The following is a 14,028-nucleotide window of genomic DNA, read 5'->3' as shown; positions in this document are numbered from 1 at the left end:
ACATCAAAATGTTATATTGCATACCTAATGAAAAGGACTAATTATCATATTGATTTAAGATACAGTACCTAATTGTAGTGGGGCTTTCCACCTTTTAAAAAATGTTTCTCATAACAAAATCAATATAGGATTTTAAAAGACACTTTGTCCAATATGTGGCATTCTCAATGGTGCTCTCTGTAACGGTTATACCATTTCTCTCTTGGTTCTACTGAAGAGTTGTTTATGGACTGTTAATTCTTTGAAGTACCATAGTACAGTTGATGTTCTGTAATTAATAGTCTAATTGACAATTGCACTGCAAAGACAAAAATAACATGAACAAATTAACATTATATATTTAGCTTCTAGGGTCTTTTATCTTTTAAAATATGCAAACTAACAAAAAATCAAGTTGAAATTTATGTTTTTGAAGGGCAGAAATATAAATATATACAGATATGTATAATCTACCACTTCCCAGGGAGGAAGACTGGGTTCAGGTCAAAGATTTAGGAAATTTAGGGATAGATATCATAATTAATTTTGACCATTCAATGCAGTGTGCATCCCACTTGCCCACTTCTTGAATGGAAGTGATTATTGCATGTTTCCTATGCCTTTGGTGTATGGGAGTCAGAAATCTTTTTTCTTTAGTTCACATGTCTTCAGATCAAGGATAAATGCAACAAAGAAAGGAGCCCAAGGGTCGCCTGGGTGGCTCAGTTGTTTGAGCCACTGCCTTTGGCTCAGGTCATGATCCCGGTGTCCTGGGATCGAGTCCCACATCGGCTCCTTGCTCGGCGGGGAGTCTGCTTCCCCCTCTGTCTCTGCCTGCCATTCTGTCTGCCTGTGCTCGCTCTCTCTCCCTCTCTCTCTCTGACAAATAAATAAAATCTTAAAAAAAAAAAAAGAAAGGAGCCCAAGGAACCCTTCAGTGCCTGGATCTAATTTAACTTTCATTCCTAACAAACTCAAGACTGTTGCTCTATTGAGGTGAAACTTTTGTTTGCATCTGGAAGAAACAGTGTATATTTCATGTGAAAGGAAACATTTGTTATCAAAGGAAAGAATGTGGCTACCTAAAAATTACCTACAAATACTGTAGTACCCTTCTTATGCAAAGGATGTCTCTGCTTCCTCCCCCTCCCCTTATACCTGCTCCATCTTGAGCTTGAAAGTTTTGTCCCCACTTTGACCAGAAAAGTGACAGGACATAACTTCCAATGCTAGGTCCCAAAGGGCCATAAAATTCCTGTGTGTTTCACAAGAAAACTCATTCTTAGGACCTAAAGCCACTACTCTATGACACTACCAACTGGAGAGACCACATATAAGCATTCTGATAAATAGTTCCAGATGAACCCAGCCTTTGCCTCATAATTTTTATTAGATGCTAAACAATGTGAATTTCCCATTGTTGAGGACTGGATTTTTCTAGCTGACTATAAAGTTCCTTGCAGGGCACCTTGATCCTTTCAAGAATTCTTGAAAACTTTATGTGGACAAATGTGAATTAACTTTTTTCCTAGGGCAAGTTTAGCTTTACTTTTCTTCGGTCTCTAAAGTAGAGTTTCACGACTATCCCCAGAGAATTCTGATTTCTAACTGTTCCAAACTTGAATGTCCCCTAGTCCTGTAGGGATTCTTGGAAACATTTACATTTCCTCCATCGTTCTTTGATTGGCCTCAAGTATTTTAACCAGTGTCTAGAGAAGACTTTTGCAGTTTTCCGAACCATGTTAATCACCTTTTTCTGCAGTTGTAATGCCTAGCAAATAACAGTGGCTTCAGCATCTTCTAACTCCAGTCTCTCCTCAATTCAGCAAGGTTTCCAGCCTCTTCTTAGGGTTTCCCCTCCCTGTAAAAGCAAATCAGTGTGAGTTTTCTCCTTGGTGAGTCAGAAACTTAATCAGGTCTCACAAAGAAAACATTATTTTTCTCTTTTTCTTTTTAGTTTTATTTTTTCATTTGTCAGAGAGAGAGAGAGAGAACACATGCACAAGCAGGGGGAGCTGCAGGCTCACAACAGAGCAAGGAGGCTGATGTGGGACAGGTTCCCAGGACACTGAAATCATGACCTGAGCTGAAGGCAGACACTTAACCAATTGAACCACACAGGGGTCCCACGAAGAAAACTTTGGTTTGCAAAAAATAAGGAGATCAAGAGAATAACTTCCAAAGCTGTGACTCCCTGAACTAAGGTGGATGGCTTCCTTTTGTTTAGGATAAGGAGGAATAGTTATATAGGGAATCCTTGTTCTTTGATGTCTAGGTGGGCTTAAGTTCCCACATGCACCTTAAGGAAACATTCCATATGCATATATTGTATGTTATGTAAATGAGGCTTGTGCTCCTCCATGGGTGGAGATTTTAGCATTACAATGAGGTAAAGGTAGTTGTTGACCATTCTAGAAGTTACTCCATGGATCCTGTGCATCTACACAAATGGGGGATGACACTCAAACTAGTCTGGGTGGTCTGGGCAGACTGGAGGTCTTGTCAGGGCAGTCGCTATCACTCAGGGGATGGTTTCAGTTTCCATTTGCCTGATTTAAGAGATAGGTGGAAAGAAGAGCTTAAGGAAAAATGTGGGACAAACATTGGAGACTATATGAAGGTGGGCAGTAAAAGTCTGATCTTGAGGTCTAGCTGGTGACCCTTGCACAGTGGACTGGGAAATACTTCCAGGCAGATATTCAGGGCAATTGTGGGGCTCACCTCACTTCTCTCCTCTCTGTCAGAGATGATAGTCTTATGTTCTCAAATATATGAAAACAAGTTATTTCATATAATTAGTCCAGTTTGCCAATTATTTACAGTAGGAGTGTAAGTTCATTCAGTTATTCTCTCATGACTGAAAGTAGAAGTCTCCATTTGAATTTAATAATTATCTACCATAGGCACAGAGGTCTGCGTAAAGGAGGAATACCCACCCCGTAAATACATGGAATTATATAACCAATAGACTGATACCAAAATTTTTGAAAATATTGTTATACATGCTTTATTCTCTGTCAAAGAAAAGTGCCAATAAAACTACTGGAAACAAACATCATATTATATATTACTACAATACCCTTATAGATTTCAATAATTTTAGAAGTCTGACATATTTATATTTTTATAAAGATATTAATGTGAAATCTAAAACTCAAGCCCTGCCCTTGGACTACATTTAACGTAAAGCTTAAATTGAAAATTTAAACTGCAGAATATCATTTGGTATTACAAACTCAAAGAAAGGAAAGATGTATGGCTAAAGAAGTTTCTCTACTTAAAAACCAAGGGAAGAGCTAGAGGGGAAGAATTTGTAAAGTTAAGAGACAATTTTAGCTAACTCATAATTGTCTTTCTCCCTTTCAATAATAAAATAACATTTCACATCTATGCATAAGTATTAGTGCTCTTCACTTTGATATGGACCTTTTCTGAGGGCAACATCTATCACACTTGCATAGGTAGAGCTGGAAAGCCTGTCAAAAATAATGCCAAACAGAAATATAATCAGAAGTTCAGCTCACAGATTGCGCAAGTGTTTTTTTATATTTAGTTAGTATGCCACAAAGTGATCAAAGCCATTGTGTGTTCCTATAGAAAGACTGATAAATTCTCTATTTAAAATAATAAGTTACAAAAAGGTAGATGTACATTTTCCTGAGTAAACTCTTGATAATTTCCACAAGACACTGCTCTTTACTTTCACCTTTTCCCCCTCCCCAACTACTTTTAACAGGTTTGATTTTTTTTTTTTTTCATTTCTTGGTGTCCTAATTTTTGCACCTCTATTTGTAATTCTTCACTGATTTAGTTAACCCCAAATAGCATTCCTAATAGAGCTGTCAGAGCCAACAGCTGACTAACAGCTATGAAAACCAAATAGAGAAGTCTTACTATGGTAAAATATGTAGTACTTTCCCTAACTCAGGAACATTGTCTACAACAAATTCCATATGCAATTGTTTGACTGTTCTAGGAATTGCAGGCACACATTGATCAGATTATTTTGTTCAATATCTTAAAAGTAATTACACCATTTGGACTGCATCTTTTGTTAGTACACAACATGCAGAGTAACAGTGATAAAAGGCAATTGGCCATTCTAAATTTAATGTGTGCTTTATTATTTAAACCATGTAGCACTTTTATTTTGAAATGTACATTCCAAACTTCAAACTTTAACTATCAGTAATGATTATGATCTCATGAGACCCAGAAGAAACAAGAAATTTGCTCCAGATCCTAAGAGAAATTTAGACTCACATGAAATTCGAATAGAGCAAGGCATTAGCATTTACAAAAGGAGCTGTTTTTCAATATATGTATTTTAGCAAATTTATATGCAACCATCATAAAATGAAACAAGAGGTTCTTATCTGCTAGAGTAAGGAAAATCAATTTTGGGCTTTATAGCCAAAATACCTTCCTATGAACTGATAAATAGTTCTCCCCATCTAACCACCACTCACCCTTTAAGGATATAATAAATGCAATTAATGCCACTGTTATTGTTATTGATAACACGGCAACTATTCTTTTTTTACAGTGTTTCGTTGTTGCTGTAGGGAACTATTTCTACGTGTGAAGGATTTACAGTAAGGGGCGATACAGTACAATAGTGAAGAGCACATGCTCTGAATCCAGACTGGATTCAAATCTTGCTTTTGACATTTACTAGCTGTGTGATCTTGGGCATATCTTCCTTAACCTCTTGGTACCTCAGTTTCTCATCTGAAAAAAAAAAAAAAAAAAAAAAAAGTAAAAAGTAAGGGGGAAAAAAAAAAAGATATTACCACTCCGTATCGACCTCATTGGGTTTTCCAGAAAGGATGCATTTATAAATCTGAGCAAAGTGCTCCAAACAGCACCTGTAAACGCTAAGCACCGTGAGAGTTTGCTTCTAACATCATTATGGGGATGATGCTGTTTTTATAACCATTCTGATGAAGAGCAACCAGAGTTCTAGCCTGCCTTGTCATGATTACTGACGAGGATGCCACTGAAAAAGAACTGGGGAGCATCCCGACGGGGCCAGCGGATTTCAAGAGGCGACGATCAACGTGCAAGATCCACGCTCGCAACCCCGGGCCTGGCGCCGGGCAGGGGCGCGGCACTCGATTTCCTTCCCTGCCTCCGCCGTCCCCCTGGCGCGCATGCTCAGTCCGGCTCGGCCCTTGCCTTTGATTTATTTTTTTTCTGGGCGGCCGCGGCGACCCGGGACTGGCTCGGGGATGGGAAGCGAAGCCCCCGGAGCTGCGGCCGCGGCGGCGCTGTGAGGAGCAGCCAGGGGGAGGCAGCTGCGGCTCGTCGGTGAGTATCTGGGAAGCGCTGCCATGGCGTTCCGTAAGAAGAGCACCAAGAACCCCCCAGTCCTGAGCCACGAATTCATCCTGCAGAATCATGCGGACCTCGTCGCCTGTGTGGGGATGTTCTTCGTGCTGGGGCTTATGTTCGAGGGAACGGCCGAAGCGTCTATCGTTTTTATTACTCTTCAGTACAGTGTTCCCTTCCCTGCGGCAGCAGAGCGAGCCACAGAATCAAAGTTCCTTTACTATTATGGCATCAAAGATTTGGCCACGGTTTTCTTCTACATGCTGGTGGCAATCATCATTCACGCCACAATTCAGGAGTATGTGTTGGATAAAATTAACAGGCGAATGCAGTTCCCCAAAGCGAAACAAAGCAAATTTAATGAATCTGGCCAGTTTAGTGTGTTCTACCTGGTGTCTTGTATTTGGGGCACATTCATTCTCATTTCTGAAAACTGTCTGTCAGACCCAACTCTCTTATGGAGGGCTCATCCCCATAATATGATGACCTTCCAAATGAAGTTTTTCTACATATCACAGTTGGCTTACTGGTTTCATGCCTTTCCTGAACTCTATTTCCAGAGAATCAAAAAGCAAGACATCCCTCGTCAACTCGTCTACATTGGCCTTCACCTCTTTCACATCGCCGGAGCTTACCTCTTGTACTTGAATCATCTGGGACTTGTTCTTTTGATGATGCACTACTTTGTTGAGTTACTTTCCCACATGTGTGACCTGTGTTATTTTAGTGATGAAAAGTACCAGAAAGAGTTTTCTCTGTGGGCAATTGTGTTTATTTTGGGTCGACTTGTGACTCTAATTGTGTCTGTGGTGACTGTTGGCTTTCACCTGGCCGGAGGGCAGAATCGGAATCCAGATGCTCTTGGTGGAAATGTAAATGTGTTGGCAGCTAAAATCGCTGTTCTTTCATCCAGTTGCACCATCCAAGCGTACATAACATGGAATTTATTTAATGTCCAGCTTCAGAGGTGGATGGAGGAAGACACTACTCTTCAGGCCCCCGTTGTGAAGAAGAAACGGACTAAAGGGAGGTCTTCTAGAAAAGGAACAGAAAATGGTGTAGCAACTTCAAATAGAGTAGACTCTCCCCATAAAAGGAAAGAGAAATCTTCATAGTGAATTACCAGCTAATTGATTACTGTCCCCAAAGAAGTCTGCCCTTTACTATAAGATATCTTTGTGTGCTACAGATTTTTCTGTTCTTCAAAATAGTTTGTGCTGTCTTTGATTTCTGTTATTGTACTGTGTAATGTATTTTTTTAAAGGCACTTGAGGGGAGGATGCTTATTATGAGTGGAAAAAAAATTGATATAGACCAAGCAACATCAAACGGTTCAGGGATGACCACCATATTTTGTTTTGTTATTTCGAACATTTTTCCTAATGATTTGTAGATATAACTAAAAAGTTCCACATATCAGTGACACCATTTCTTGCTCCTGGCAGTCTTTTATACCATTAGCAAGGTGGTCTGGTATAGCAATGTCACATTTTTTAATGTTCTCTTTTAGGATAAAATGGAAATATTATAAAGGTGGAATTCAACTTCATTACGTTTTCGGTATTCTCTAATTCTTAGAATTTTTAAACTTTTGGTTTTTTTTAGAACTTACAACTGAAGAAAAGATTTGTAAAAGCACCAAAATAATGATGTGTTTTATATGTAGTGTTGTTATTATTACAGCCCCATTAAAAATATTAATGGGTAATGTGTGGAGATTTATGACCATATATTGAATCAAAATATCATGAATTAATATAAAAGTGTTATTGAAGAGGTAAAATCATTCTTGTCCATTTAAACACTTGTAAACTAGCAATCAAAAAAAATTAAATATTTACGTAAAAGGAAACCAGGCTTAGTCTTTTTTGCTATGTTTATTAAAAATTATTCTTAATGAAGCTTGTTATCAGTTTGGTATCCTCAGCAACTTGGGAAAAATATTATTTAACCTGCAAATCATTTTGAAAAACAATGCTTAGTTGATTTATAGCTATAAAAAGAAGGTGAGCTAATTATACACAGAAAAAACTTAATACACTAACCTAAAGTACTTTGAAAATCAGGTGGATAGTCTTATGAGAGGTCTGTCAAAAATACTGTTATAATTATAGTGCTGCTTTCATCTTTAATTGGGGAAACATTCATCTGTATGAGCCCTATTTTGGATATGTATGTATACTAAAGTATACGAGGATATATAGGTATAAAGATAGTATCTTTATTGAAGCCAATAGAAAGAATGGGTGTAGTGGGTGAGTATTTTATTTATCTCCTTTTCTCAACCTTCATTTTGATTTCATTTCCATAATGTGACTGTTTATACTTTTTTGTGAGATTGTGCTTGAAAAATATGCTAGAATAAGGCCATATATTTCCCATTCATCTGTTTTCTCACACTGTGCCTCTCATCTCTGCTTTTGATAGTCTTCTGTTTGGTTTGTTGTGGGGAATTCAGCTTTTCCAGTCATGGGGGTGGGCAATGGTCCTTGAAAATTAAATTTAGTATAAAAGACAGAAGAGCCAGTCTTGGCCAAGTTTTCTTTTCTCTTTGGTTTGAGTAGTGCACAACAAAGCAAGATTGTTTTCTTTTTAGACTATAGAATCCATTATCCTTCTTTTCTTTCCCCCTTCAGTTGCCTAAGGCTGTCTTGTTGGAAACACATGCCCTGAGGCCCAAATTATAAGAACACCACTTTAACCAACCATTGTGCAACTGTAAAAGAAGGATTTTCAACTTCTCCTGTGAGAATGGTCTTTCACATTTCCTCACTTCTAAAGAATTCTAGCCTGTTACTTGTAACTCCACTCCTGGTAACAAATTTCTTATCCATTATATGCTTCATCTGAAAGTAAGTGCAAGCCCAACTCAAATTGGTAAATGATTACAAGAAAATCACTATCTTATGTGACAACTTCAAAGAATTAAACTGGGTTTAACATTAAATAGGATTAGAGTCGGATGGATTTTCTTGGCTTTGTCCCTCTCAGATTAACTTTCTGCTTGGTAGCATATGGTTATAGCTGTTCTAGACTTTATACCTATACGCTACATGGTAGAGAGGAAGGGAGAAAACCAGATTTCTAGAATTCAGCATACTGAGAGTTACCTTTAGTGAACTCCTATGATAGAGGGGTGTACTGGATTGGTTGGTGAAGTTAGGCTGTATGCTTCACCTGTGGAAAAAGGCAAAGCATATTTCTTGTAAGATGCAGATTCATGAAAGGTAGCAAAGATTTTGAAAGAGAAAGGGGGAAGGATGCTGTGTACATCTCAACTATTCATGAAAATTAAATAAGAGTTCCCAGAATATAAACATATGCCAAATAAATTATGAAAATAATGCTACCAATGATATTCAGCAGTACAAATTAAGTCCCTCTTTAATAAACACTCCAAAAAAATAATCATGCTATAGTAGATCTTACTGCAATAATTGGTTTCTGTTAAAATGGACCACATGAAAAACAAAATTCCCATTATGATTACTCAAGGTGTTATTAAAGTAGGCATTCGTTAACCTTATGAAAACTCAAATAACTAATTAATCACCAAAAGTTGCATAGGTCATAAAGGTATGTCTGATATTTGAATTTGAAGATTCTGCTCTGATTTATTGGCTTTGATGATTGCCAAACTTTATTCTTTTTTTTTTTTTTTTTAAGATTATTTATTTATTTATTTGACAGACAGAGATCACAAGTAGGAAGAGAGGCAGGCAGAGAGAGAGGAAGGGAAGCAGACTTTCTGCTGAGCAGAGAGCCTGATGCTGGGCTCTATTCCAGGACCCTGAGATCATGCCCTGAGCCAAGGCAGAGGCTTTAGCCCACTGAGCCACCCAGGTGCCCCTACCAAACTTTATTCTTTAAAATAAGTCTACAGGTATAGATTTCCTAGGAAAGATTCAAAGTAAATTTTCTTCAAAAAAAAAAAAATTACTCTAGCACTTAACTAAAAGTATATCCTATCTTTCTTAAATAGTATACAGTCCTCCGCTCTACCAACTGAGCTATCGAAGGCTCCGCTTTTTCTTACATAGTATAAATGTGTTTCTCAATCTATATATCTCATAAAAGATAAGCAAGTTTTAGACCCTATTATTTTCCTAGTGACCAGTGTAATTCTCCATTTCATTTCAATAAAGAAAATATAATTGTAAATATTTCTTTATCTATAGATATGTATAGCCAATAGTATATTAACCTGGAATAGATTCAAGAATATTACTTGCAGCATTAATAATTTAAAGATATATTAAAGATATATTAATTTAAAGATATATTAAATAATTAAAGATATATTGAAAAAAGGATATACTCTGATATTATTTTAATTTGGAAAAACAAGGGTAATATTTTAATTTCTCACTTAATCAGACTAAATGAGAATAGTTTAGAAAAGTAATAGAAGACTTACCACTGATGCTCTTTACTGGACATGACATATGGGAGTAGTTCGTGAGAGGAAGTTCCTACAGGGGAAGCAAGCTGGAGAATGTGGCCTGTGCAGTGGGCTGGAACTCAGGTAATTTTGTTATGGCAGGGAATGCCTCTTGTGAACCTAGACCATTGTAATCGGAGACAGAGGATGCCTGGCATGGCAGGGATAATAGACAGTATGAGTGAGTAGTATATGGAGGTAATTGAGGTTTAATGACATATCACATTACCAGAGAATTCACACACTCCCATCTCCTGATTTTCCCTGGAAATGTTTTTGTTTTTGTTTTACTGCCATCTCTCAATCAAACCTATATTCTGGGAGGAACTACCCAAACTGAGTAAAAAATGCAAATTCCTACCAACTCTGTAGAAACATTATAAATACATCATTAAAAAAAAATCACACATTTCTAAGTATTAAATTGGAATTTTCCTCATGATTTTACAATCATATGACTAAGTTTTACCTTCTAAGTCCCTGTGAACAAATCCTTTTAGGGTCCTGCACCACATGGAATTTTAAAATATTTAATAACTATGAAAGAAGTCAAATGTTAAGATGTCTCCAAGGTGATTCACCTTCTTCTTCCTCAGTCCTGGTCATGTGTTTTGAGCTGCATTGGGTCAGCTACATCTTTTATCAGCAATGCCAGTACATCTTTACTGTGACATTAGTTTAACTCTGTTCATTTTTAATTACAAGCAGACCTTTAACACACATCACATTCCACTTTTACTTCCTACATTTCAGTTGTATTGCTATAAATTCGGCAAAGAAAGGTAATAATATGACTATAAATAATGGTCAATAAAAGAAATTATGGCTGTCCTTGCTGTGGTCCTTAGAGTTGTGTGAACTTTGGAAAACTCTTAAACATTCTAAGTATTGGATTGCATGTCTCTAAAATGACAAAGATATTTATCTCAAAAGCCTCTTTGAACATTGAAAATATATGTACATACAGTATCATAAACTGCAGGTACATAGGCAAGTTCACATGTTTTATATATATATACACACGTATATATATACGTGTGTATATATATATGCCCACTTATGTATGTAGTCTCATTTATACACACACACACACACACACACGCATATACTTATGTACATAGTCTCACTTAACATATATGCATTTACGTATACATATATATGCATGTATGCACATACAGAAGTAGGTAGTTTCCCTTATACATTTACTTGTTTATTTTTTAATTTATTTTTGATGTATTTTAAGATTTTATTTATTTATTTGACAGAGAGAGAGTGTGCAAGCAGGGGGAGCAACAGGCAGAGGGAAAAAGAAAAGCAGGTTCCCTACTGAGCTCCATCCCAGGACCCTGGGGGTCATAACCTGAGCTGAAGGCAGACACTTAACTGTCTGAACCACCCAAGTGCCCCACTTGTTTATTTCTTAATAGACTTCAATTTTTAGAGAAGGCTTAAGTTTATAGCAAAATTGAGCAGAAAATACAGAGTCCCCATATTACTCCTAAGTCCCTCCCCTACCCAAACTTCCCTATTATTAATATATCCACTAATTTAGTATCATAAAAAATAGTTCCATTGCCTAAAAGTCCTCTGTTCTCCACCTATTCATCCTTCTCTCCCCTATTCATTTTTTAAAAATATTTTATTTATTTATTTACTTGACAGAGAGAGAGAACAAGTAGGCAAAGAGGCAGACAGAGAGAGAGGGGGAAGCCGGCTCCCTGCTGAGCAGAGATTCCCAATGTGGGGGCTCAATCCCAGGACCCTGAGATCATGACCTGAGCCAAAGGCAGAGGCTTAACCCACTGAGACACCCAGGAGCCCCTTCCCTATTCATTTTTGAACCCTCTACAGATATACAGGATTGACTTTTCCCTTAAGTCTTAGCAGGAGGCAATGGAAAAGTGTGATAGTTCAAGTATAGTCCAAGAGCTCCACTTCTGTATTTAGCTGATGTTTTGTAAGGGATCCTTTCCCAAATGTATGAATTATTTTGACTAAATAATGCACATCATAAATACATACACAACTATATTTAAAATGTCTAGAAACTGTCTTTTGAGTAAATGTTCACTTACAGTTACTAAATTCCTAGTAACCATGAACTGTTTTTCTGACAAATTATGGAAAATATGAATGATTTTATGTAAAAACTTTTGATATGTATAAATTCTGAGTGTAGGTCTTTATACTGAAAGCACTTGAAAACATTGGTCTAGATAAATTGCATTACCAATAAAAATTCAGTTCATAGCATATTAAAATTACATTTCAGACTAAGTAAATGAGCTAAGCATTTATTTAGGAAAATCCAAGAGCATCAACAACCATTTTAGTAGTTATGAGTACTAGACAATAAGCTCCTTTGGTGTCAAGTAATATATTTTTTCTTTCAAACATTTCACTCTCATTAACTAACATAGTGTCTCTTAGTAGTTTCTCAGAATTTGTTGAACTCAGTTGAAATAACCTTTTATTTCATAATTAAATAAGGAAGCAATATTTAGTATGACATTCCTTTGCTATCTTTTTTAATATTGACTTCCTTTCTCTTTGATACCCTTTTCCAGTTTGAAGTATTAATTATTAATTTATTGCTGGTTTCCCATACCAGTCTGAGGTCTGGGATTGTGAGTTTGTTTGTTTGTTTGTTTTTTGTTTTGTTTTGCTTTGTTTTAAGATATTTATTTATTTATTTATTTATTTGTTTGTTTATCTTAAGTGGGTTCCGTGTCCAACGTGAGGCTTGACCTTACGATATTGAAATTAAGAGTCCCATGCTCTACTGACTGAACCAGCCAGGTGCCCCAAGTCTTTAAATTACTAAGGTAAACTTAACATCTAGTATAATACCTAATACAGTGGATGCACACAGTAAAAAATGTGTTCACGGACAATGAACTCGATCTGTGGCAGAGTATACATTATTTACTGGGCTACCCATATCTTACAAAAACTAACATATGTAAACTTTGATCTTTTGTTTTTAAGCTACTTAAATGAAAGCTGCGGTTCCAAACATTGGACTTTTCTTTGGAAAATATCTGAGAGTCCTGCAGCATCTACCTAATAATGCTTGTGATTTGCCAAACTCTGAAACTTCAGTGCTTTTTCTAGGAATTAAGCTGGTACTGCTTCCAAATATGAAGCTACTTTAAAAACCTCCAATATATGAATCAGAATTTTATTTTTAATGTGCATATGAATAAAAGATATGATATTTGATCCACATCCTGAAAAGCAGTTTTGTAATGCTAAAGAACAAGGAGAACAATGCTATTTAAAATGATGAAAACGACTAAGGCAAGGAAGACCCATCACAGAAGCCAAACCTGAGTAATGGCTGATGCCATAGGCAATAAAAAAAAAAAAAAAAAAAAAAAAGTAAACGATGTCACGGAACCCAAAATGAAAGTATAATAAGAGAAAGAAGATATCAGTTTTAGCCAATATTATTGATCAATCAAGTTTCTTAAGATTATAAATAACAAAGCCTGCACTAGGCAACATTTAGGCCACTGGAGACAATGGCAAAATCAGTTTCAGTGGAATTATGGGAGGAGAGGAGCCCTAGTGGAATGGATTAAAGAGAGAATGGGGGGGTAAGGATGTGTAATGTGCTATCACAAATACTTTTTGTAACGAATGTCTCTGTGAAGAACAGAGAAAAGGAAAAGAATAATGTATCCTCTTATGCAATAAGCAAAGATGGCCAATGGAGTGAAGAGTTGGTTTTGTTGTTATTTTTGTAATTCTTTTTAGGTTGAAAGATATTAGGAATATCTATATATTTGTATGCTGAAAAAGATATGACAGAATGGAGGACAGCTGCAAGAGAAAAGCCCAGTTACATGAGTTCACCAAAGAAATGCATATACAATATGCTTTCTTGATCACTTTTAATCTCCAGTTTGAATATTTTCAGGCAACCTTTGAAACATCTGTATACAATAGACACATATAAGGAGATGCATATAGCTCCTTGAATTTATTCTATATTATTGCATTAGAGTAGATGTTAGATTTACTATTATGACCATTAAAATCTGAACGGTGGTAGTAGTATATAAGGAGATGCATATAGCTCCTTGACTTTATTCTATATTATTGCATTATAGTAGATATTAGATTTACTATTATGACCATTAAAATCTGAACGGTGGTAGTAGTATAAACATTTTTAAGGGATGGTGTTAGTTGATCCTTTTCCTTTTTTTCCTTTTTTTTTTTTTCAATATGTGTTGTTCTAACTTAAGTGATTTTTTTTCTCCCAGAAATGA

The 14,028-nt window shown here is 36.4% G+C and overlaps 1 protein-coding gene and 1 long non-coding RNA gene across 2 annotated transcripts in view; one reads left to right on the top strand and one right to left on the bottom strand.

The window, feature by feature from the left end:
* The window catches only part of LOC132002647 (uncharacterized), a 59,687-nt gene that overhangs the window by 9,294 nt on the left and 36,365 nt on the right, over positions 1 to 14,028 (bottom strand). Inside the window, exons 2-4 of the long non-coding RNA XR_009399968.1 lie at positions 9,728 to 9,902; positions 8,421 to 8,487; positions 1,730 to 1,840 (exon numbers count right to left, since the gene is read on the bottom strand). This is a non-coding gene — a long non-coding RNA (uncharacterized LOC132002647). The remainder of the gene's footprint in view (positions 1 to 1,729; positions 1,841 to 8,420; positions 8,488 to 9,727; positions 9,903 to 14,028) is intronic.
* On the top strand, positions 5,311 to 7,089 carry TRAM1L1 (translocation associated membrane protein 1 like 1). Its single transcript, XM_059377776.1, has one exon. It carries the CDS (start codon positions 5,313 to 5,315, stop codon positions 6,423 to 6,425), a length of 1,113 nt encoding a protein of 370 aa, XP_059233759.1. The 5' UTR covers positions 5,311 to 5,312; the 3' UTR covers positions 6,426 to 7,089.

The sequence above is a fragment of the Mustela nigripes genome, chromosome 1, assembly GCF_022355385.1.
Source record: "Mustela nigripes isolate SB6536 chromosome 1, MUSNIG.SB6536, whole genome shotgun sequence".
Classification (NCBI taxonomy): Eukaryota; Metazoa; Chordata; class Mammalia; order Carnivora; family Mustelidae; genus Mustela; species Mustela nigripes.
This window is presented reverse-complemented; position numbering and strand designations above follow the sequence as displayed.